Source organism: Bison bison, unplaced genomic scaffold (assembly GCF_000754665.1).
Source record: "Bison bison bison isolate TAMUID 2011002044 unplaced genomic scaffold, Bison_UMD1.0 scf7180017864033, whole genome shotgun sequence".
NCBI classification, from domain to species: Eukaryota; Metazoa; Chordata; class Mammalia; order Artiodactyla; family Bovidae; genus Bison; species Bison bison.
Genome location: NW_011494605.1, coordinates 3,636,248 through 3,661,614, shown reverse-complemented (window position 1 = coordinate 3,661,614; position 25,367 = coordinate 3,636,248). Strand labels below are relative to the sequence as shown.

General features: G+C 35.5%; 1 protein-coding gene across 2 annotated transcripts in view; it reads left to right on the top strand.

Annotated features, from left to right (window-relative positions):
- FAF1 (Fas (TNFRSF6) associated factor 1) overlaps window positions 1–25,367 on the top strand; it is a 489,357-nt gene that overhangs the window by 342,468 nt on the left and 121,522 nt on the right. For both annotated transcript variants that reach the window (XM_010834447.1, XM_010834446.1), the window contains exon 13: window positions 14,629–14,783. In XM_010834447.1, the coding sequence (XP_010832749.1) occupies window positions 14,629–14,783 (155 nt within the window). The remainder of the gene's footprint in view (window positions 1–14,628; window positions 14,784–25,367) is intronic.

Below are 25,367 nucleotides of genomic sequence, written 5' to 3'. Positions count from 1 at the left end.
TTTTTCAGATTGAAGACTTGATTTTTGGTTCATTTCCCAACCTAATCATCACCAAGATGCCCATTTCAGTCAGAGAGCAGTAGTATGATAAGAGTACTACTGGCTTTTGCAGAAGACTTTGTCAAGCTTTGAAATAGGGTTTCTTTCTTTCTTTCTTTCTTTTTTAAGGGGGAAAAAGGGATGGACATGCTTAAAAGAGACCAGGCTATGTACTTGTGTTCTTTTTAGTTATGTGATTGACAGTTTCTTGCTAAAGGATTTGTCCTTCAGTCTTTTCCCCAAATGATTCTAATAGTATATATCTAATAACTGTAATGTTTTTGCCTAAAAGTCATTTTAGACAACAAAAAGATTTTTCTTTGAATACAGAAATGAGCTTTGTGATCTTAAAATCAAGAAGATTGAAATATGTAACAAGAAATCAGTAGTTATATTTTGAGCAAGAAGATTCTATGTGATTATTCTATTTATATGTTGACACTGCAGTCCAGGCCTCAGTTATCTGGCTCTTGCCTACCTGTACAGCTTCAGCTTTTCCCATGTCCTGCCTTACACTTAATTAATGTAGTAGTAGTGTACTATTTGTATTTCCCCGTAATCTTACTCTTTTCTAATGGTGCCTTACTGTTAAGAATACCTTTCATCTTGCTCTTCACCTGGTTAGGTAAATACTCTGAATGTTTAATGAATAAAGGAAGAAAGGGAGGAAGGAAGGACTAATGTGTAGATGGAGTTAGAGTAAAAGTTTTAGAATTAGGAATTTTGAGAATAGAGTGCAAGGATGGCTCTGGAATTTCTAGTTTCTACTTATGACGTAAAGAAAAATTCATCTAAAACAACTTTGAAAAATGGAATTCTAAGACAGTAATTAGTGATCAATTTAAATCTGTCATTGACAGCTCAGTGAAGTAGATTAAGAAATATAAACTGTTATTTACCCTAAGAATAGTTGAATAGCCCATGTAAAGTCTGTTTTAACCATCAATTTTTTAACTATTAAAACTATATTAAATGGATTTTATATTTGAAGACATATTTACAGTAATACAGTGTTATAGTTTCTATACAGGTTTTGGAAGATACTAAAAAGCACAAAGAATACATTCTAATGCAGATTAGCTTTATGATATATGTTCTTTCCATATTTTTATTATATATTTTGTTGAACTCATTTACACATTTAACAAGAAATTGGTCATGTTATAATCCTGTTAAAACAGCTTATTTTCACCTTTTAATATTATATGATCATTTCCTTAATTTTATTTTATAATATTTCAACTTTTACTAAAATAATTTTTAATACAGAAAAAGTAAAGGAATAGTACAATAAACACTCAAATCACCTATACCTAGACTTAATAATCACTAAAATTTTACCCCATATTTGCTTCTTTATATACAGGACATCCTAAAGTTTTAATGGAATTTTAAGCCTTATAACTTCAAAAGTTTAACTGCTACATACTTATAAAGAAGCAGCATTTGAAATTTAGTTATCTACATTATTTATGCTATTAGATTTATGATTTTGATTAATAAATTTTTATGGTAAATTTTTGTTTCAGTCCCTCTGATTGAAAATGGCAAACTTTGGAGCAGAAATAATTTTGAATTTATTATTTTAATTCATAAAAGCAAATATAAAAGAAATCTAAAGTTGCAAATTTTTTTTAAGTTTTAGCAGTTAAACTTTTGAAATTATTGAAACAAACTGCATAAGTTAGGATACCCTTATGTATTCATTATTTTTGCTAAGCCATTTCAAGGTGACAGCATAGTTTACCCATAAAAATAGCTGCATACACTTTTCAAAAATAATGATATTTTCCTACAGAATCACAATACCAGTATTGCTTGTAACATAATTAACAATAACTTCCTAACATCATCTAGTATCCAGTGCATATTCAAACTTCACTGGTTGATTGGGAAACCATGATCCAGTCAAGGATAACAAATTATATTTGTTAGTTAGATTTCTTATACCCTTTTAAGCAAACACCCCCTTTATTCCCCACCTCCTGTTTTTATGACATTTGCTTTGTGAAGAAATCATGTTGGATGATTACAAATTGTTCTAAATTCTTGATTTGTGTGATTGTTTCCTTGTGATATTATTTAACTTGTTCCTCTATCACTGTATTTCCTGAGAAATGGATATTAAGGCTTAAAGCTTTGTTAGATTCAGGTGAATTTCTTTTTTTTGCAAGAATGCTTTTTAAGTAATGCTGAATACTTTATTATAATCAGATTTTTAATGGTTATAGAGTCCATCATTGTATGGTGATGTTATTGTATTTAAACAATCACTTATTATTGAACATAAATATGTTTGAAAGAATATTTATAGTTTTAAAATAATCTATTTTTCAATTCATTCCTGGGTATGAATGTATTTGGAGTTAATTTGTCTCTGCTTTCCAGCAAGATTGCTAAGCAGTTGGAGTAACCAGAAAATACAAGCGTCTTTTATAACCTAAATATAGCTCCCAAATAGGCATAGTCATCTGTTGAATTCCATTTTAAAAGCTATTAGAAACAGTATAACTTTCAGTGATGATATATTATTTAAATATACAATATGTAATAGATGAAAGAACTTTTTACTGAATGTCTTTGTACAGTAAATTGGCATTTGGATTTATTCAGACTGCTGATCCCTAGAGGAACATAAATTCTTAATAATTTGTGGTATTTCTAATGAAACAATTGATTGTTTTTGATTAGTGAATTAGTATTTTAACAACTGAAAGTATTGGTTCATGTAATTAAATGTGTTGTTTTATATTAGATTGATGTCAAAATCCATTGACTTCTTTGGACTCCTAAACTATCTTTATCTTTTTCTGCTTATCCAGGGTTTTTTCCTTTCTTCATTTCTCTTTTCCAAGTTGAAGATCAATAGCAGTTTATGTATCATTTATTACATTGCTCTAAACTTAAGATTTATCTGCATAGTGGATAAGTTATTCAAAATTAAATCTGAGAAGAAACATTTATTTTAGTCATCAACCAAATTATATACAGATTCTTTTAAAATTAAAAACAATGGTTTAGAAAGTATAGAAATAGTACTACTGCTTTAGGTTTAATGGTGTACTATGGCTTGTGAAGCTTTTTCCTATGCATACATACCTCATTTCAACCCCACAACAAACCAGTGAGATAGGGATACATAATATCAGTATTCCAATTGTAGAGATGATGAAGCTCAGAAAACTACATTACTTAACCAAAGGCAAATCAAGGGTAAGCAGTAGAGGCCAAGTAAAAGTGCAGATGTTCTTTTGATTGAACGTATAAAAGTGTATTTTATACTATACCGTCTTACTTCGAGAAGCTTTTCAGTGCTAACTGCTAAACTACTGTATTCAGTTATCAAACTCATCTCTTCTTTCAGACTGCACATTTGAAAGTTAAAAGAAATTGTTTTTGATATTTTTTAAAAAACTTCTGAATGAATCATTTTTAAGAAAGGAGTTTTCCTATTATGTTCAAACATTTTAAGGCAAGTTTGACCGATACTGTGGGATTGTTACTAAATTTCTTTCATCTTAAACATCACATGTTTAATTTAAACTGTGGGAGACACATTAATTTTACCAGGGCAACAGATGAGCCTTGAGCACCAGCAATCTTCACTTGAAGTGAGAAATTGAGTTCCAAGAGTAAATAAAAACAAGATTGAAGGTTTAAATCCTCTGCTAGGCTTTTTGAACTTATATACTCATTAAATGTTTATTGGAGTGGTGGGATTACAAAGGATTTGGGGAGCTTCATCAACTGGTATATAGTTAATCACTAAGTAAAACACTACATTTGATAAAGTGTTTCTCACGATACACATTCAATCCATCTTAATGAAAACTGCTTCAAACTGATTTCATTTGAGAGCACTTGGTGAGGGTACTCACGTTCTTTCTGCCTTTTTCATGAGAAATTTACAATATTGTTCAAAGCAGAGCTCCAACTTCAGTGAAACAGGTATTCTAAGTTCTTGTGTTTAAGTATTTTGTGGAAAGTTTTGACTTCTGATAATGGATTAATCGGTTTTATGATCTCTTCTTTGCCCTTAACTGTTAGGGATGTTGATTGAATTGAAGGCCATAAATATTTATTGTATGCCTATTTAAGGACCTAGGATATAGAGGTTTCCTGTCCTTGATGTGTCCACAGTCTAGTAGGGAAGATGTATGCTAAGTCACTTCAGTCATGTCCGACTCTTTGCAGCTCTATGGACTATAGCCTTCCAGGCTCCTCTGTACTTGGGATTCTCCAGGCAAGAATACTGGAGTGGGTCGCCATGCCCTCTTCCAGGGGACCTTCTTGACCCAGGGATTGAACCTGCATCTCTTATATATCTCCAGCATTGGAGGCAGGTTATTTACCACTAGCACCACCTGGGAAGCCCTAGTAAGGAAGATAAAACAATATATAAATAGATCTATAAAATGCTATAAATGTAAAATGCTATAGGAGCAAAGAGGAGAGGTACTTCATCGACCTTAGAAGTTCAGGGAGATTTCTAGAGGAGGTACTTCTGACCTAAATCTTGTAAGATAAATAAAACAGGCAAATAGAATTCTAAACAAAAAGAAGGTCATAAGGAAATACCAGAAGATTGTAATTGAGGGTGGAAGTTGCTCAGTCGTGTCCGTCTGCTTGTGACCCCATGAACTGTAGCCCGACAGGGTCCTTTGTTTGTGGAATTCTCCAGGCAAGAATACTGGAGTTGGGTTGTCGTTCCTTTCTCCAGGGGATCTTCCTGACCCAGGGATTGAACTTGGGTCTTCTGCATTGCAGGTGGATTCTTTACCATCTAAGTTACCAGGGAAGGTACAACCAAAAAAATAAGACAGAGAGCGAAACAATGCAAGACAGAGAGTTGGATTGCCTGGTATGATGAGGCCAAGAACATCAACAGGAGCATAGAGGGGTCTGTGATGCTCTAGCATTACCTGGTGTTTAAAAAATATTTGTTGAATGAAGCTTACATTTTATCTATAGATAAGGAAGAGCCAGTGGTTTGCCTCCTTAATTATAGTGCAGAAGTTACCACCAGCCACACCCATGATTCCTTGGGACTTTTTCCCCTAAAGAAGTTTCTTTCTCAGTTCTGCTGTCCCTGAGATCTCTTCACAACACAAAGCCCCCCAGAGAATGATTAGACATTTGTAAGTGACTAAAAATCAACAGCAGTAAAAATCCCAGTGCCAGGGCTTATGTCCCAGGTGAAAGATTGTTCCTTTCCAGCCGCCCTTTGGGAGACTGGGCTTTGATAGCAGTAATCTTGTTATACTTCCTTAGATCTTCACTTCAGACCCAGTGCTGTTTCCAAATATTACACATAAATTAAGGAAACCAGTGCTTTAATTCTTGATTTCCCACTTAGTAACTCTGTGTTCCCAAACAAGTAATGAGCCTGTTTCTAATCTAGAAAAAAGAAGGGTTGATGATAATATGTATTTACTTTATATGGTTGTTTTGAGGATTAAGTGGGATCTCCTCATAAATGCTTCCCTGATAGCTCAGTTGGTAAAGAATCTGCCTGCAATGTAGGAGACCCTGGTTCAATTCCTGGGTTGGGAAGATCCACTGGGGAAGGGAAAGGCTACCCACCCTAGTATTCTGACCTGGAGAATTCCATGGACTGTATAGTCCATGGGTCGCAGAAAATAGATACACAACAAGCAATAAAGTTTACTGTATAGCATAGGAAACTATAGTCAATATCTTATAATGACCTGCAATGGAAAATAATCTGAAAAATACCAAAACTGATTTTTTTATGCAGTACATGAGTAAAAAAATAATAAAAAACTGTTCTTAACTTTAAGAACAGTTCCATAAAGGAATCTTGAGAACCCATTTGAGCATTTATAGCTCTAAAATGAATGCTTTGCTCTAACAGTACTTTGTTCATTATCAGGTTTTATTTCACTCATTTTAAAAAATTGGCCCATTTTAAAGTAGTGCTGGACAAGGAAGTGACAACCCACTCCAGAATTCTTGTTTGGAGAATCCCATGGACAGAGGAGCCTGACAGGCTACAGTCCATGGGGTCGCAGAGTCGCACACGACTGAGCAGCTAAGCAACAAGGTAGTGCTGTTTCTACTTCCTCAAGTTAAGAACCTAAAAACCATCCCTGGTCAATGTTTTTTAAAAAGAAATAAGCACTAATCAAATCTGAAGCCAGAACTGCAATTGATAAGTTTCTAGCACTCTCTCATCCAGAAAAATCAGCCAAACAGACCAATTTGTGCTTTGGAAAATATGCAGTTTGTTCATCATGTCTTTGTTTTCCTTTCAATTTAAATTCCTTAAAGGCAGACAGTGTCTTTAGAGTAATTTTTTATGACAGCTAGGATAGCATCTGGCACATGTATGAGATAAGAACTATGATGCTAGTATAATTTTTGAAGTATGTTTTCATATAAATGAAATGTTTGTTAAAAGAAAAGAATACAGATACATTTAAAGTAGCAAATTAAGTTACCTCATAATCCTAAACCTGAAAATAAGCACTTTTAAATGTGGTTTAAAAAAGAAAAGTCTCCAAACATATACATCAGTAAAAATGTTGCTGGGTTTTATAGAAGTGCAGCCATACGAAATATGCTGTTCTGTAATTAGATATTTCCACTAAACAGTATATAGTTAGCTTATCTAGAATTTGCCTCTAATTCTCTGAGTTATCAGATCTACCTAATTAAAGTTGTAAAAATCTTTAATGTTTATAATAAAATTATTTTTTAAATTAGTTAAAATTAATTAGTTTTAAGATACGCTGCTGTGTGAAGCATTCTTCTCGATTTATTGCTGTTCACCATTTTTTGAGAGCCATATAACCATATTCAAAAAGCTGTGTAGGTAAAATTTATTAAAATATGAAAAGCAAGGCTGATTTTTATTAGTGGGCTTTAGTCATATTTGTATCATTTCTCTTAAGGAGCCCTCCTTGTCCCTAGGAAGTATCTGTTACTCATACTACCTATTTGTAAAGGATAAAAAGCTAAATTGCATCTCTTAAGTATTTCATTCATAAATTTAAGAAGTTTGTTCCATATCTAATCTTAAACATTTTCATTTAAATATAAAGAGTACGGTAGAAAGAGAAATAATGGGAATTCTTATATTTAATTCTGAGCCCCCATTTACTTGCCATGTGCTATTAAAATTAGGTTACTCAATCTCTCTGAGCATCAACTTAAAAATTTGTATTATAGCGCATACCTCACAAGGTTAACAAGAAATTAATAAGCAAAACATCTTCAAAATGTTTGTGAAACATCTTTAAGATTGTTTGCTTTTAGTAGATGGACATTGAATAAATCAGGCAGATTTGGATTTGAACCTGGAACCTGAAACTGACTATATAAGCCAAAATTTTCTCTGAAATGGAGATTAAAGTACCTTGGCAATTAACCCACCTTGGAATAATGAATCCTTACCTTCACAGTAACCAAGCTATTCAGATGCACGTACTAGGGGAGATGAATTGGCCTACATAATTGGTACACGTAAAGGAGCAGTAAGAAATCAGACTGAAATAGAGAAGTAGACTGGGGTTTCAACATGGAAATCCGTGAATACCAGCTAAAGACTATTGTTATTGTGAGGTAGTAGTTAGCTTTTAAAAGTGCTGAAGAAGAGGGTGACACTGTCAAAGAAATAAGTATTGTGGTGGCAGTTTGTATCAATAGAATGGATGGAAAGGGAAAAATTGGTGGCAGAGACTGAGCAACTGTGTATGTTTGTATATGTGTAATTGTGGAGTATCAGGCAATGATTAGAAAATCATAGTACAATAATAGCGCAGTGTAGTTTACAAACTTTTTGACTCCTGCGTTTCACAGCCTCTTAGCTTTTGTATACCTTTTTATACATGTGTATCTTCTAGTATCCTGTTTCTCCCACACCCTTCTTGGAGTGCCTAACAAAACAGAGAATAATACTGCTTTTGTCATAGACCTACACTAATGTGTTCTGACCTTTCTTTCCTCTGAAGCATTTCAGTAGAATCTGTTGGTTTTATATTTGCCTTGTCATTTACAGTCTTTTATAAATAACTATATTAAGAAACTCAAAGTATCTCTGATGTTAAGCAGGGCCTGCCCAGTAAGTTTATTAGAAGTATTGGGAACTTACTTTCTCTAGCATATACGCTTATGAAGAACAAGAAGCCCCATCAAGAACTCTAAAGATCAATTAAAAGAAGACAGTGACCCAGCAGGGGCAAGCAATATAAGTAAATATTTCACAGAAAAGAAAAGTAAAAACAGTTTGCTGTAACAGCCAGTCAATTGAGCTTCCAGTTTATTTTTTTAACAGTTATTTATTTATTTCTGACTGTTAGTTCTTAGTTTCAGCACACTGGCTATCTAGTTATGGTTCGTGGGTTTAGTCACCCTACGGCTTGTGGGATCTTAATTCCCTAACCAGGAATCAAACCTGTGTCCCCAGCATTGGAAGGCAGATTCATAACCGCTGGACCACCAGGGAAGTCCCAGGCTTCCAATTTCCTTATTCATAAGAACTTTAGACACATGTTTATCTTTCTCAAAGATATTTTATGACCTGAGTAATACAGTTTGAACAATGCAAACTGATAAAGCTCTGTACCCAGTGAACACTTGTTACCTTATTTTACAAAGAGAGTTTAATTTTGCTTTAGGCTTTTTGGTTTGTTTGTTTGTTTAACTTATGACTTTCACACGAGCAATCTCCCAGTGTGAGACTCAAAGACATCTCAGACATATACTGTGTCTTCAAGAGTGCCATTCCAACATCTGCTTTAGGAAGTAAGAGGGAAAAGATACCATCCTAGCATCTCTTCATCTTCACTAGGTGGCTGTTTTCTTCCGGAACTTCTCTAGTTGGTTGCTATCAGTTGGTCCCTGAACTCAGTTTTAGGAGCAAAAAAAAAAAAGACAGTGTCACAATTCGCTCCAAAATCAGTCTGCACTCTGATTCTTTACTCTTCAAAATTACTAGCTTGGAGTCCTTTGAATATATCAGGCCATTGACATCACAGGGCCTTTTCCACTCTTCATTTCCTTTTTTCCACTATCCTTTTCCACTTCCTTTTTTCCACTATCACCTAAAGTTAAAATTTCAGCTCAAATATCACCTTCATAAAGAAGCAGCCTGTCTGTTGTTCATGCCTAGACCCAAGGACCCCCTCTATATAGTAGTCATGTCACCACTCCCATCTAAGAGTGTTGGACTTCCAAAGCTATGTGTCACCCAAGGCACAGAAAAGAGAAATAGGTTTCTCAACGTCACAGAGCTGGGAGGTGGCACAGCAGGAATTTGTTTCCAGACAATGTAGCTTCATGTTGCTGTGCCAAAGTTCTTACTATGTGCTTGAGTCTTGGTTGAATGCTGGCTGGATCTATGAATATCCATATATAGGAACAAGATTGTGGAAGTGGGCAGTGAACTGGATGAACTAATTAGAACTGGCTGTGAACTAATTAGAGCCTATATTTAAAATAATAAATAAGATAGCTACAAAGGTCATTTTGAGGTACTGGAGAAATTTGAATATGGACTCTGTATTAGATAATTGTACAATATTAAGTTGTAAATATTGTAAACAATATTAAATGTCTTAGATGTGAGTAAAGAAATAATGATTATGTAAGGGAATATCCTTATTTCTTAGGAGACAGACACTAAAGTAGAGTGGAGGTGTCATGATATGTGCAGCTTTAAATGTTTCAGGGACAGAAACATGAAAAGAATGAGCAAATATGGTGAAATGTTAATAATTGATCAATCTAGGTAAAATATAAAAGAGTGTTTACTGTTGTATCATTTTATCAGTGGCTTGTATCAGTAAACCACCCCCAAACTTAAAAGAAGAGTGATGATTCTGACTATTATGGTGATGATATAAAAGGAGAAGGGAAACTGAAAATAGAGAAATAAAATTGGGTCCCAATTTACACAAAGATAAGTATTTTTATTTTAATTCTTATACCTGAAAAAGCTATGAAATACCATTTCTAGAAATTATTTGTCATATCAACTTTAAAATCGTTGAACACACAAATTATGGATATTCTGGTACCTAAAAAGAAACTAGACAACTTTCTTTTCAGTCCATCAGCAAATATTTTCTGAGTGTCTGCTCTGTGCCTGGCTTATTTTGAGACATAGCCAGCTCATTTCTTCCAGCCCTAATGTTCTGTAGTTCGGTGATGCTGAGTGTCTAAATACAATAGCTACTGTAGCTCAGGGCCAGGTCACATTGGTTGCTGTCACCTTGGCATTTTCTAAGGGTCAACTTAGTACCTTAGCACCTGGATTTGAATATGAAGATTAGTGAAGCCCTGAAATTGCGGACACAATTAAGCATTCCAAACACTAGTAGGAGGAATGAAGAAACTGTATTTTTATGGCTATAATTTATCTTGAAATGGCCTTTAAATTCTTTATTTTGCATGGATATTTTCAGAATCTTGAACCTAACGGCTGCATTTTATTCGGCACCTATTATGGGCCACATATTGTAAATAGGTATTTTACCTACTATATCCACAATCTTTACATCTTGCCCACATAATCACACAGCTGTTAAGTGGCAAAACTGGATTTAGCACAGTTTTTTCTGTTACTTTAATGTTTGGAGGCTTTCCTTTAACTGTGTTACCAAAACCTAGATCACAAAGAGGGAGTCTGAGGAGAATATAGCTAAGCTGCTTGCCTTTTTCCTCAACCAGACTTACACTTTCTCTGCCAAATTAGAAAGGGCAAATAAAATGTACATTCTTTAAATGCCCTGATCTTATTGCTTCTCATGTAACACTGCAATTAAAACTTTGCTTTCCGCATTTGCCATCCCCTCCAGACCCCCAACTTTTAGAGAGCAAGGGAACTTTGTTTTATTCATCATTATATTCTCGATGCCTAACACATAGGCACTCTGTAAATGTTGTTGAACTGAATTATTAATGGGCCAAAGGGAAAAATGGTTATAGTAATGGAAAACAAAACATTTTCCTATGCTTTTTCTATGTACTAAATGCCCTTTCTTCACAAAAGCAGTTTTCTGATATGCTCAACCCAGTTCTCACTGTTTTGGCCGGTGTTTAGTTGAGTCAATAAAGTAATCAGAAATCTGAGTCTAGGGGGGTTTCATTTAGGTGCCTATAGTTTAATCAGAGATTTAGGTAACCAAAATTTAGTAGCATTTTCATATTATTAAGTCTTAACATTTTACCTATTTTTACTGTCATAATAGCAGAAGAAAAAAAATTTGTTGAAAGTTGAAAGCGTTATTATGTTTGGGAGAAAAGATTATTTTAAGATTTTTCAGTTTTTCTTTTGAAAGCTACTATGGGAATACCCCCAACCTGAAGATCCTTCTCTGATACTCTTTGTATCATCTCCTTTCTCACAGTTTAGAGCTTAAAGTAAGAATTTTTTTTTAAAGTGTGTTTTCCTGGCATCTCATGTTTAACAGTGTCAGGGGTTTGTGTCCGTGTAACGAAAACTGTTTCTCCAGAGCCTTTTTTCTCTCAGCTTCCAGTGAAAAGAGGGGCGAGGCGAGCCAGTCGCTCACCACAAAGCAGCGCCACCACAAAGGGAAGATTAAGGGTTTAGAGAGAGGTCAATGTGGGTTTTTCTCTAACTAAACACTTTCCTAAAGTTTCCTTGTGGAAAAATAATGAAGTCATCTCAGAGTTTTTAAAGAATTTTTATTTCTTTTTCACCGTCTGCATTCGCTTGTCTTCTCAGCATGGATGTTTAATCTTCCTAGGCTTTGTGAATTGGTCCAAATGAATAAGTGGTGAGCTGTCTCTCTAGGAGCTAGAGGCTTATTCTAAGGGCCTAATCACTGAGTAAACACATCTTTGCCCTCCCTCTCACAACCGCGATATAATAGTCGAGATTCTAGCACAGTAACCTGGATATTGCAGGGACCAATGCTTTGAAATGCAGAATGGTTGATCCTCCAAAACAGACAGTGCCTGATCTTCGCCTGCCTCTTTCTTCTTTTTTTAAATTAAATATTGCCAAAGAGATGCTTTTTATTGCTTGATATTGTGCATTAGTGCCCTGGATTTCCAAGTTTAGTTTCAGTCAACATGGTCGGCTGCACTTATAGGGAACTCTCCATGTTGGGTTTCTTAGTAGCCTCTTCAGTATATGTGTGTTTGTTTTGGAAGAGCATTCAAATTAAATCAGTGATATAGCAATGTAAATTGCTAATCTCTTTCCCAAAGTCTAAATGTTCCCTTGCAGTGTTCTTGAGAGAAATAAGCATTTTAAAGATATAGCCATTGCTATTGTTTGGTTAAAAATATGCTGATTCAAAAATGGACGGCTCTCTTGTTCCCAGTGTCTCTTTAAATGTAGTTGCTGAGATACAGTCAAGCAGAATTAGAGGTTGACATCTCTCTGTCTGTTGGGCTAGAGAGCTTCTAGGAAGAGGACTTGTTAGTGCTGCAGGGTTCACATTCCCACCCCTAAAGCAGGAGACTTCTAGATGCGTTTACTAAGAGTGATTTGGCTACCATTTGGTGTCTTTTTTGCCAGAGGGCTGTCGTTGATACATACCAGCATTCCTGTTTCTTTCCTCAAATATGCTGAGACCTGTGCTAACTTAGGGGTGCAAAGAAGACCAAAAGAGATCCTGTCCTTACCCTTGAGAGACTTTGTTTAGAGGGGAAACTGGTTAACAATTATAACAGAAGAGATAGAGGCCCAAAAAGGAAGCACATAACACTGCCTTGGAGAATCAGGGAAGGCTTCATAGAGGCATTTACTTTGAGCCTTAAAGATTGAGTAGGAATCTTCCAGATAAATCTCTCTCCCACAATGTATCTGATTACAGACTTCCTAGATACCAGCTACTATTATATGCAGGTGTCAACATAGATGAAAAAACCCTAAACCTTTCTTGTTCGATGTTTCAGCACTACTGCTTCCTGCTGAGCCTGAGACAAAGAATATTTTAACAAATACTTGTTGAATGAATAAATTGACACCTGGAAGCAGCTACTGTTGGAGCTACTTATACTCAGGAGTTCTGCCCTTATTCACATTACATGCTGTCTCTGAGGCTCCAAAAGTACTGATGTGTGAGCATCTGGTGCCTTAATACTCTACAGGCTCTTTAAGCCTGGAGTGTAGTGTAGTTGGGGTCTTTGCTACTTCTGCAGTATCAAAGAAAGAACACTAGGCTTGGAGTCAGTTAGTCTGGATTCCAATCCCAGATAAAATACTTACTTATTAGTTGTGAAATTTAGGATAAGTCAGGTTTCTAAAGCTCAGTTTCCTCATAGGTTAATAAAGTTAAGAATACTATTTTACAGGTTTATTCTAGGGATTAAAGTAGATAATGGGTGTGTAACTAACACTCATTTTGGAAGCATCTACTTCTGGCTACCCTCATCTAGTACAAAATTTTCCTTTGAAGAAAATAATGATTATTATTATTATTAGGATTGTCTATCAACATAATTCCAAGCATCAGATGTTCATCAGCATGAACCCTTCTTCTGTGAATGGGTTAAATAAATAAAAACCCTGAGTTATAATAAAAACCCTTCTTTTGTTCATCTTACTACACAGCAGTTTTTTTTTTTCATCATCACATTCTTTTTCAATATGAGGGGAAGGACTCTAAGCTTCCTTGAAATTGTCCTTCACCAGACTTTCACAGATTAGTTTGTGTATTTATCATAATATTTTACCTTTCCATTTCCTGGTAACTGGCTGTTCTTAAACTCAGCTCTTCTATAGGGTAGCACCAGAAAATTAGTTAAGGACAATTTAGGTTCTTTAACAACCATTGTTGTGGTTAAAGCTGACATTTGCAAATTATATTGCTCAATATCAGTTTTTAGTTTCAGTTATTTTATTGATTATCTAGCTATGACAGAGGGTACATTTAAAAGAACAAATGTCATTTCCTGAAAGCAAGTTTTATCAGGCAAAAAGGAAAGAATAATTTTCTATATGAGAAACTACATTGGATATTTTCTGAAATATAAACTAGAAAGAACTCATGTGAAGTAAACATTTTTCTATCATCCTTTCAAATAGCAAGTGGATATCAATCACATGTTCTGAAGTAAGGACTTTGACATGGGAAAACATTAAGGACTTTGAAATTACCTGTGGAGCTAAAACAAAAGTTATTTCAGACTTTTTTCTTTCAAGTAGAAGAGACTCTTCAGTGTTCAGGTTAAAAACATAAAAAATATGTAAGAGATTTTCGCATTCAATCTTAATCGGTATTTTTTTCTCTGTATTGTTGAATAGCTCAGAATTAATTTTTCCTTTACTTATAAAGTATGTACTAAATATGAAGAATTGTAATTACATTTCCTTTAAAGAAAATGCAATCCTATTTTGATTCATGCTTGAGATAGGCTTGCAAATGTTAACAGGAATCTGTGACAGCAGTCTATAAGACAGAGTATAATCATCCGAAGCAAAATGTATTCATATTAGTAGATGCTTTAGGAGCTCCAGGTGTCAGATACTCTTAGGGAATAACATTTAATTTTTATCTTTGTTGTTTGTATTGACTGATTGTGCCTTTCAAAATTCAAGAAAGGTTACATTAGTGGATATTTTAATTCATCAATCTTTTCTCCTCTTTTCAGAGAAAGCTTCTTGCTATCTACCTCCACCATGATGAAAGTGTATTAACCAACGTGTTCTGCTCACAAATGCTTTGTGCTGAATCTATTGTCTCTTATCTGAGTCAAAATTTTATAACCTGGGCTTGGGATCTGACAAAGGATGCCAACAGAGCAAGGTAATACTGTTGTTCATAAGTTATAAGTTGGGCTTTTATTTTTTTTTAAGTCATCATTGTATTTGATTTATCATCATAAACATTTTCATCCTCAGCTTTTCTATTATTACATTTAATTAGATAAAAACTGTTGTAGTTAATATATGCAGTTATTTACAATTGTGAAAAAATACTTTAACTAATAAAAGATTTCTTAAATTCAGGAATAACCCAAAAACCAAAACCAAAATACATTGTTCTTGTCTTTTTTCAATAATAAAACATGTTTCTTTGTACTGTATTTTCTAATGTTCTAATATGTTGTTGAATGTTAAAAATCTGTTTCGAGTAATATTCAGGAAATACAAGGAAAATCTAATGTATAATCCTACTAGTAAGTTTACTTTCTTAATAATTCCAGTGATGAAGGCAGGACATTCTGGACCAGTCCAGTGGAGTTGGTAATAGCTTAACTCTAGCATATGCTAATTGATGTAATCGCTTTATTGCACACATTCTTTTGCACACAGCCAGCAATACATCCATATTCTCAGTAGGAAAAAAAAATTCCCTTTCCTAGCTGTCAGGATAAATTTACTTTGTTTGTTAATCATAATATCTGTAAGTAATGAATAATTCTTCATATTTTGCCTATTTGAGTTTACCATCTGAAATATATTTCATCGTATTTAATTACACATGTGGCCACAACATCCTGTGATGCAACTTTGGGTGGTGTTAACACAATCATAATCACAGCCTCCTGGTTTATGAACATGGAAATTAAATTAATTCATTTCAAGGCAATCCTATTGTAGTTACATGATTTAAATGACTGTAGAACAATTGGAAATCATCTGATTTGTCTTTTTATTATTTTATGGCTCACTGAATTTTTGCTCACCATTCAGACTTTGTTTTATGTAATATGAATCTGAAAAGAAAGATGATTCTTCCCTTAAAAGTGAAGCAAAAGAATGTTGAAGCAATTTCTTCATCTAATACTTCATTTCTTTAAGTAAATGGTTAGGAATTTTCATAGGATGACTTCGTTCTGCCTTGGAAATATTCCCTGTTATACATAAATAAAGAACCTTTAGCACCTGTATTTGTTTAAATTAAATCAGGTTATTATTCACACTCAGTTAAAGGTGATGAAAAGCAGTGCCAAAAACAGATAAAAATGCAGCATCGAAGGTCTTTCATGAGGCAAAATACATAGACTGGAGACTTGGCTAAATCTTTTGCCATTCACTGGCAGTAAGGAATCTCCTCCTTTCCTTTTATCCACAACTTGATGGAGAAGGAAACACTATTTCTAAACCATCTGTAGTGGCTAAGTTCAGCAGGCTACCTGCTGTTATTTTGTTCTATCCTCCATTTAATTCCTTAGTTCCTTTTATTTTACAATGACAAAAAATTGCAGTGTAGTTTCTTTTGAAAAGCAGTGTTTGAGGGTTTTTTTTATGACTGGCAATCAACAGCCATGTAATTGCTTTGTTATGTTTTACTAAAGAAGTCTGTTAAGTAGCACAACTTTGATACACTAGTAATAAGAGTTTGCAGGTTACAGAGACACCTGTGGTGACCAAAGCGACAGAAGCTGCTTATTAGAAAGAGCCAGTACAGCTGTGTCCTATTAACTCCTTATGACACTTTTTTGAAACACAAAATAAAGGCCTTGTTTAAGGCTTTAGAGCTCTTTCTCAAGGAGTTGCAAGACCAACTATGAGGTATGATAGGATATTTCAATTTACATTTATGTGGCATCTCATTATTAAGTTACTGTTATGAATATAAAAAGAAATGATATTAAACAGTAAATAGAAACATCTAGGAATTTAATAAACATAGGAACAAGAAAAAAGGCAATGTGGAGAAAACATAATTTCTGGGATTTAAAATATTTGGCATCCTTACTCAAAGTCAAATTCTATCCATATTACAAATTAAATACTATTTTAAGGTATTACATTTATCTCTATAAAGTAATAAGTAAAATTATGTTGCTACTGTTTGTGTACGGCTGCTCATTTTTACAGTTAAGGCCTATGGTAAAATTCACATTCTACAAACACAAGATGAAAATTTGCTGAAATGGAATGTTCTTCCATTCCATACTTCCATACTTTTACTCCAAAAGAGTAAAAGTAGATTTCCTTTTGATATACAAAATTATAAGAGAATTACTTAGGCTGATGTTTTACCCTCCAAAAGAGTTTGGCTTTATCCACAATTTTCTTACCATTTACCATAGATTCATCTAAATAAAAGTTTTAGTTTCCGTCTCTGTGATGGTTTGAGTTTCCATATCTGTGATGTCTATAAGCTGTTTAGTCTGGATGCTTCCTTAGTGGTTTTATGAGACTGTCCTCTGATATGATGGCTGGGGACATTGATGCCCAAGACAGGAAAGGACTTGCCAAACTATTTTATTTTTGCTTAAGAAATACAGGGATTAAACCTACAGAAACATCAGTCCTCCATAATTTACTGTGAATCTCTTCTGTTTTAAGTGAAGGATATTGAACTAAGTGAATGGTTAAGTTACAAGAATATGAATGTGGATTGATATTATAAGTTAGATATCCTGGTTTTGCTAACAATCCAGAATGCCTGATTTCATTAACAAACTAGAATAAATAAGAAACAGATTTCTATAGAATGTCACAGGTATACACCACTGAAGATATAGATGGTTTGGATTTCCCCCTTCCAAAATGATTCTATTAACTTTCTAAGCTGAATACTTAAGTTAACCAATCTATATCTGTATAATGAATTAGAATAACTTCTAGATTGATCGTGGAACAGTCCAAATATTAACTAAAACATCAGACTTTAACAGTAGTGATTACTTGCCTCTATTCTCCCTCACTAAATCATGATCTTCTGGAAGGACTTATTTTATTTGTCTCATTAAACAAAGCACTTTACAAAATTCTGGGGAAGAAACTCAATAAGAATTTGACAAATTGAATGTATTCATTTAATTCCACTTAAGAATGTTGCTTATAATTTCAGTATTGTATATCTAAATGGAAGTTTCTTTCTTAGAAAATTCTATATAGTGTTACTGGCTGCCAGGTATAGTTGCATTTCAGAGCCATTTTTTCTTAAAGCAGTAGGCAGAAAGCCCTTGTTAGTCTTGAAAGGTGCTAGAGGATATAATTTCCCAAATACCCAGTAAAACAATGATCCTGATAAAAACAGTAGGATATAACTGTAAAGAAAAAGCTAAAACCAAATAGATAATAGTAAACAAAGAGATCTTGTAATTCAATGGAAGTGGCTAAAATATCTTAAGAAAGGTATATATTGCTCCGTGTTTATTCATTTATTAAACATTTATTGCTTCCCTGGTGGCTCAGATGTTTTAAAGGATCTGCCAGCAGTGCAGGAGACCCAGGTTCAATCCTGAGTCAGAAAGATTCCCTGGAGAAGGAAATGGCTATACGCTACAGTCCAGGGGGTCACAAAGAGTCTAACAAGACTGAGTGATAACACTTTCACTTTTCAAACATTTACTGAATGTTTAATATGAACCAGGCTCAGTGCTATGCACTGGGGATGAAAAGTTGGAAAAGATACAGTGCTAATGCTTAAAACACTCGTAGTCTAGTAGGTAAGACTGACATAAGAGCTAATATGTAATATGAAATATATACAGGGTGCCTTGGGAGTATAGATGAAATTCATACTGAGTCACTCTACCTGAGTGAGCAAGGGAAGGACTTGAAAGAGATGGCACACAGAAGGTGATAATAGGTTTTCACTCTTTCTCTTCAGAGATTTTTTAATATTAGCAGCATTCTTACTTTACTGAGTTGCTATTCTTACAAAAGGATATTGGTACTTTAAACTTCATAATTAGCTATCTGAATTATGGAGGAGAGAAAAGATAGGAGTTGGCCAGCTAATGTAATCCAGTGTGGTCTGAACCAAATTGAACATTAAGGCCAACCAATCAGGATAGACAGATCTCAAGAAGTTGTTTTGTCAATAATTCATGCTGGTATTGGCATCTGCTTATAGGCAGACAGTGGAGCAGAGATCAGGAACCCTTTGGACTTGTAACATGTATAAAACCATGGTAGATTTAACTAATAAACATAAACAACAAAAATATTTTTAGCATAATATAGTGAGTGGATGGTCTATGAGAGAATAATTTCTTGAAATTCAGAACACATATCACTTCTAGGAAGCCTTGCGTCTACTCCCATTCTTCCCTTGCCTCAGTCTCGGTAAAAATGCACATTCTGTATACTGCCATAGTATCACTGTACTAACTTGTACTGATGGCATTCATTATATGGAATGTTTATTATCTATCTCCCTGTTAGGTTGTCAGCTTCCCAAGGGAGCTATGTCTGTAATGTCAATGCATTAAAGTACCTTTTAAAATATGTGTTTTATTGATAGATTAAACCAATAATCTCTAATAGGATTTTTGAAACATAATGAATAAGAGAGATGAGCTTGGATAGTGGAAATATCATCGCAGATGCTACCATATCCCTCTAATTGTATGATTTTCCCCAACAGCCGTTAACAGGAATAATAAAGCAAAAGCCTTCAAAAGTCTTCTCCTTGGAGAATGAACTAAAAATAGCTGGAAGGAATACCTCATCATCTGCTAACATTAGTACCCCAGGCTGTTGTGGCCTCAGCTCGAGTGCCCCTGGCACCTGCTGGCCATCTGGAAAGAGGATTGAATTCTAACCAAGATGAGTTTATCCATTGGTTCCAAAGTTTCTCCCCCAGACTCACCAAGTCTCTGTGATACCTCTAAAGCAATTGGTCTCTCAAATTGGGCCATTTGGGATGGTACTCTGAACCTTCTGCTTTGGTGGTGGCATTGATTAAATATGCCCATTGGATATGTAAGAATGGTGGACTTGCCTCATGGTACAGTATGTCAAGAGGCTAGACAAAGGTCCATCTGGGCACCATCATAATTAAATATACATAGAACTATATAAAAAGCTCTATTAGAGCTATTTGGGACTGGGTAGTGGGAATATTGACACGTGAGTGCCCTTGGTCTTGAACTACAGGTTCTGGACCAAAGTTGTTTCATCAGGGAAAGCCATGTAATACGTGTGGCACAATAAACCACCCATATTAACCAGTAATAAGTAAGTTAATGGATATCACTTGTTCTGAATAGGCCCATGTGGCTAATGTCTTGGTACATCCAGTATAGATATTGCTTTAGATTATCTCATTCTGGAAAATTTAAACATTGAATTTGACCAGGATAGTGCAAACTGGGTCATCAGCAATGTATGAGTGCTGAAGAACAAGCTGCTTATATGTAAGTTCCTGAGATGAAAATGTTTGTCACATCAGTGTACATGCCACGAAGTGTTAAATTAGGCATTGCACACTATTTCTAAGTGGCGTTCAGAATAGCTGCAGATAGAACCCTAGGAATTACTGACAGAGCCTGGGTTACACAGGTTACGTGTAACATATGTAGCATTACACAGTTAGTACCAGTGTTCACAGACAATCCTATTGCCTATCAATGTTAGCTTTTGAACTTAATGCCCTTGGGTGCAGTATAATAGGTCACTGTAGACTTACACTGCTGTGCTGACAGGTACTTGTTAGCCTTGATATTCAAGTAATAGTTTTCCACATTACTTAATCTTTGGCAAGAGTTAATTGGCTTAAATCTCTTATTATCAGTAGGTTGTCTGCCTGCTCTTTCCATCTCAGTAATTAGCCATATCACAGTGGCTTACCCTTAATTCCAAACTACTTGCTGGTTCATGCCTGGCTGAAGCTAGCTGACCATGTTACTCTAACCCTATGCTTCCATTTAATCCAGCAAATATAGCCCAGGTGTGGTGTCTCCTTGGGGGACACAAGGAGTGTTAATTTCCAGCTGCTTCCCTACGAAAAGATATAGATTCTGCAAAGTAGCTGATAAAAACAGATGGACATGTTATGGTCAGAGTATTAAGACTTCCAGAGTGCCTTCATGCCAGATTTCCATATAATTTTCCCCAAACTCCTTTATTTCCTTTATGACACATTTTCCTTCCAAATCCTTATAAAGGAAATGTATTGCCATCCTAAACATCCCAGGTCAAGGCTTAATTAATGCTTTAAAATAAAGGTTCCAAAACACCAGGAGAGTTTGTCATTTTCTCCCTGGTTTGTTTTGTGAAGAGGGAGGAGAGAAGGTGAGGAGGAACCCCTCCTGTTCCATGATTACATCCTACCCACTCATTTTCTCCTTTTCTCCTCTGCTTTTGATTTTTAGTGGCGGTCTTAACAGAATGTCAAGATCAATTTGCAGCATGGTTTAACTCAAGGTTTGCATTCTGCCAGCAGCAATTGTCCCTGCAAACAATGCTGTGTGTTCTTGTAACTTCAGAAGCTTTTAGAAGGATCATGGCAGGGGCAGCATCTAATGACTTTATTAGTGTAGGGTTTCAAAATGGGCTCAGTAATTGTTCATATCTCTTCGTCAGCAAGTCATAATTACTGCTCAGCATTGTCCAAGGGTGCACTTGTAAATAGTTTCCTAATAGTACTGAAAGGAAGGAAAAGAGGGAGAGAATAAAAGGTGATGGTCTCTTTCAATAGAAAAGAAGCCAGTCTGTATATAGATGATGACTAAACTGTTTGCGATACATTTTTTACTCTTTTTAAAATAGACAATTATCCTTTTAAAAGTGTTCTTTGATATAACTTTAAATTCCCACTTTACAAGCTTTTTAAACTCTGATTTGGATACTTCCCACACTACTACCTAGTACTGCAGTCATAACTGTCTGGAGGTGCATGCATTGTATCTGAATCAAGCATTTGTGTAAAAACAATTTTACTTCCTTGACATTCATCTATTAACAATTAACACTATTCAAGAAATATGTGTTTAACTCAGATACAGTTGTCTGTTTTCACAGTCTGCATGAAGACTGTTACAAAAGAACAGTGCAGGGTGATACTGTTGACATGGCAGTCCAAAAGCTCACTTAAGTTTTTATCAAATCCCATTTTCCTCATGCACTAGACTTTTCTTATTACTCTGTTGGCATTTTCCTTGGTCTTTCTCCTGAACTCTGTGCTTTGAGTATTGTAGGGATCTTGATTTTGAGAGTCATAGAATTAAAAGAATTGTTGCATTCTCAAGATATATAAAGTTTGAGCTTCATACCAAGCCTTCACCCCTTTGTGCTGTACTGCCAAATCCATACCTCTTGTGTGACTCCCATGTATAGTTTTGTGCAAATATTCACTTCCAATGGCTAGTTATCTTTGTATTTTAGGAAATTCAGACTACCAGAGATACTCGATTCAATTTATATATATAGATTACTAAACATGAGTTATCTAATGAAACAAATTCAAAAACGATGACATTCCCCAAATAAAATATTTTTAAAGTAATTTACCCCCTCATATCATTTGCTTTTCTTCTTTCCTGAAATTGATAAGATCTCAAGAGATTTTTCTTAATTGCTTCATCAGTATTGATAATTTCTATATTAGTGGTTGTTTCTGAAGAATTTTTGCTAATCATGTCATCTATGCCATTTGTAGCATATTTTTCTCTTTCATAAATGCTGATAGTAAAATGCTGAGAGAAACTATAAAAGAAACATATTAGGTCAGTCATTTAAAACCACCTATGGAAACTGATTCCTTTGATACTTTTCCAATATTTGCCTTTCAGTCTACATAGATGGTCAAAAGCGGTTTTGGTGCCCAATAATCTTAGTAATTGAATCTGCCAAACATGCCACCAAAAATTGAAAGAGGAAATAACTATTTGTCTGGAGTTGAGGGATCAGGTGAACTCCTGTTTCATAGATTTTTAGGTAGTTTTTTAGGGAATAGGTTTGGTATCCTTTACTTCAGCATACGTTTGTATCTTTGTACTTGGTTGGTTGCATTATCATAATAGAGAAAAGTATCAATTTTATATACTTACAAATACAGAGTTAACTATAGGGGTTTTTAAACAGCCATCTGTTAATTTATCTGTTGTTGACTGATTCAGCCTGTAGCCACAACAATTTTTAAAATCCTCCTAATAAGTTGTCACCTTTCATGTATCTTTCCTTTCCTCAGTATGTGATCAGCACCAAGAAAGTCCTCTTTAACATACTTCTCGACAGATCTCAACTAAGGAAAGAATGAGGCAAGTTTATATGAACAGTAAAGAGACTATGACTTTGATGTCTCAATCTGAGAAATTATGTTTCCCAGTCCCAGTATCAAATAAGGTATTGGAGGTTTTGAACTGTTTTCAGATAAGTTACTTAATTAACAACCACAGCAACAAAAATTTATTATTTGGATATTATGAAAGCTATATAACTCTTATTAGTTCTTAAAGCAAAACCTATTCACATTTAAATATGTTAGCTGTTATTCTTAAAAGACTGATTTTCAATACATCTGTTTCCTCACTGTTTATGCAGACAGTCATACGTAAATCATAAAATGTAGGTAAATTAAGAATAAGACTCAGTTAGTCTGGGATTATGAAGAATATGGGTTATTAGGCAGGTGGTATAATATTTGTAGCTTTTTTTTTCTTCTGTGAAAATGTGGGGGACCTGACCCTATTTGAACTTTTTACCTCTAAAATTCTATGACCTTCTGATGATGTGAACACACAGTTTTCAATAGAAAAATGAGAGGTAAGCAAGATTTCACTTTAAAAATGAATGTTAATAAAGTTTGTAAGTAGATTGTAGCGTATTGCCCTTACCAACTTGTGATCCAATCAGAGTGACCTTAGGGGGTCTAGCCGGAGAAGGCAATGGCAACCCACTCCAGTACTCTTGCCTAGAGAATCCCATGCACAGAGAAGCCTGGTAGGCTGCGGTCCATGGGGTCGATAAGAGTCGGACACAACTGAGCGACTTCACTTTCACTTTTCACTTTCATGCATTGGAGAAGGAAATGGCAACCCACTCCAGTGTTCTTGCCTGGAGAATCCCAGGGACAGAGGAGCCTGTTGGGCTGACGTCTGTGGGGTTGCACATGACTGATGTGACTTAGCAGCAGCAGCAGCAGCTAAGGAAACCACGGCCATTTTCCACCTCTTTTACCAATAAAGGCATCTTCCTTATTCTTAGAACTGTCATTCAAATACTGACAGAGAGTCAGTAGCTAAGATCAAGATTATCAATACTGCTTTAAAACACACGCACACACACAGCAATTGCAATCATTAATTAAGCCCCAACTGTGTGTCAGATGCTGTATGTGTTGTTCAGTCACTGTGGTCATGTCTGACTCTTTGCGACCCCATGGACCATCTCCCGAAGCTTGCTCAAATTCATGTCCATCGAGTTGGTGATGCCATCCAACCATCTCATCCTGTGTTGTCCCCTTCTCCTCCTGCCTTCAATCTTTCCCCCATCAGGGTTTTTTCTAATGAGTCAGCTCTTCGCATCAGGTGGCCAAAGGATTGGCACTTCGGCTTCAGCATCAGTCCTTCCAATGAATACTTAAGATTGATTTCCTTTAGGATTGACTGGTTTGATCTCTTTGCAGTCCAAGGGACTCTCAAGAGTCTTCTCTAACACCACTATATATAAGCTCATTTAATCCTCACTCTATATATACATTATCCCACTTAACCATAGTTCTGTAAGGTCAATGGTAAAGTCCAATTTCACACGTTAGGAAGCTATTTTGACTCAGATTCAGTAACTTACTCAAGGTCACATAAATGGTTGTACCAGATATAAATCCTCTAGATCTATCTGCACTTTTCTGCTACATACTTCTTGTCCCTTGACCTTGTCAGGCTGGATTATTATCAACAAACTGTACAAAAACTGTGCATAGACCTGTGGGAGGTATAAGAGAAGTGTAAGACAGGGATCTTTTGCTTAGGGAACAAATAAACACCAAATTCACCAAATCTTAAAGAGTTGGGGGTTAGAAACATTCTTAGTTAACATCCAGTTTGCAACTGTGCAGGCATTTTCCCCTATGTTATGTCTAACTGATATTACTACAGTCTCTACATAAAGAATCTGCCTGTAATGTGGGAGACCCGGGTTTGATTCCTGGGTTGGGAAGATTCCCTGGCAGAGGAAATGGCAACCCTCTCCACTATTCTTGCCTGGAGAATTCCATGGACAGAGGAGCCTGCTGCTGCTGCTGCTAAGTCGCTTCAGTCGTGCCCGACTCTGCTTGACCCCATAGACAGCAGCCTACCAGGCTCCCCTGTCCCTGGGATTCTCCAGGCAAGAACACTGGAGTGGATTGCCATTTCCTTCTCCAATGCATGAAGGTGAAAAGTGAAAGTGAAGTCGCTCAGTCGTGTCTGACTCTTAGCGACCCCGTGGACTGCAGCCTTCCAGGCTCCTCCACCCATGGGATTTTCCAGGCAAGAGTACTGGAGTGGGGTGCCATTGCCTTGGTGGGCCCCAAATAAGTTAGCAAAGAATCAGACACGACTGAGTTACTAACATTTTCACTTTCACTTTGCTACATGAATCCTGCTGGTGGCTCAGAGGTTAAAGCGTCTGCCTGCAGTGCAGGAGACCTGGGTTCAATCCCTGGGTTGGGAAGATCCCCTGGAGAGGGAAATGGCAACCCACTCCAGTATTCTTGCCT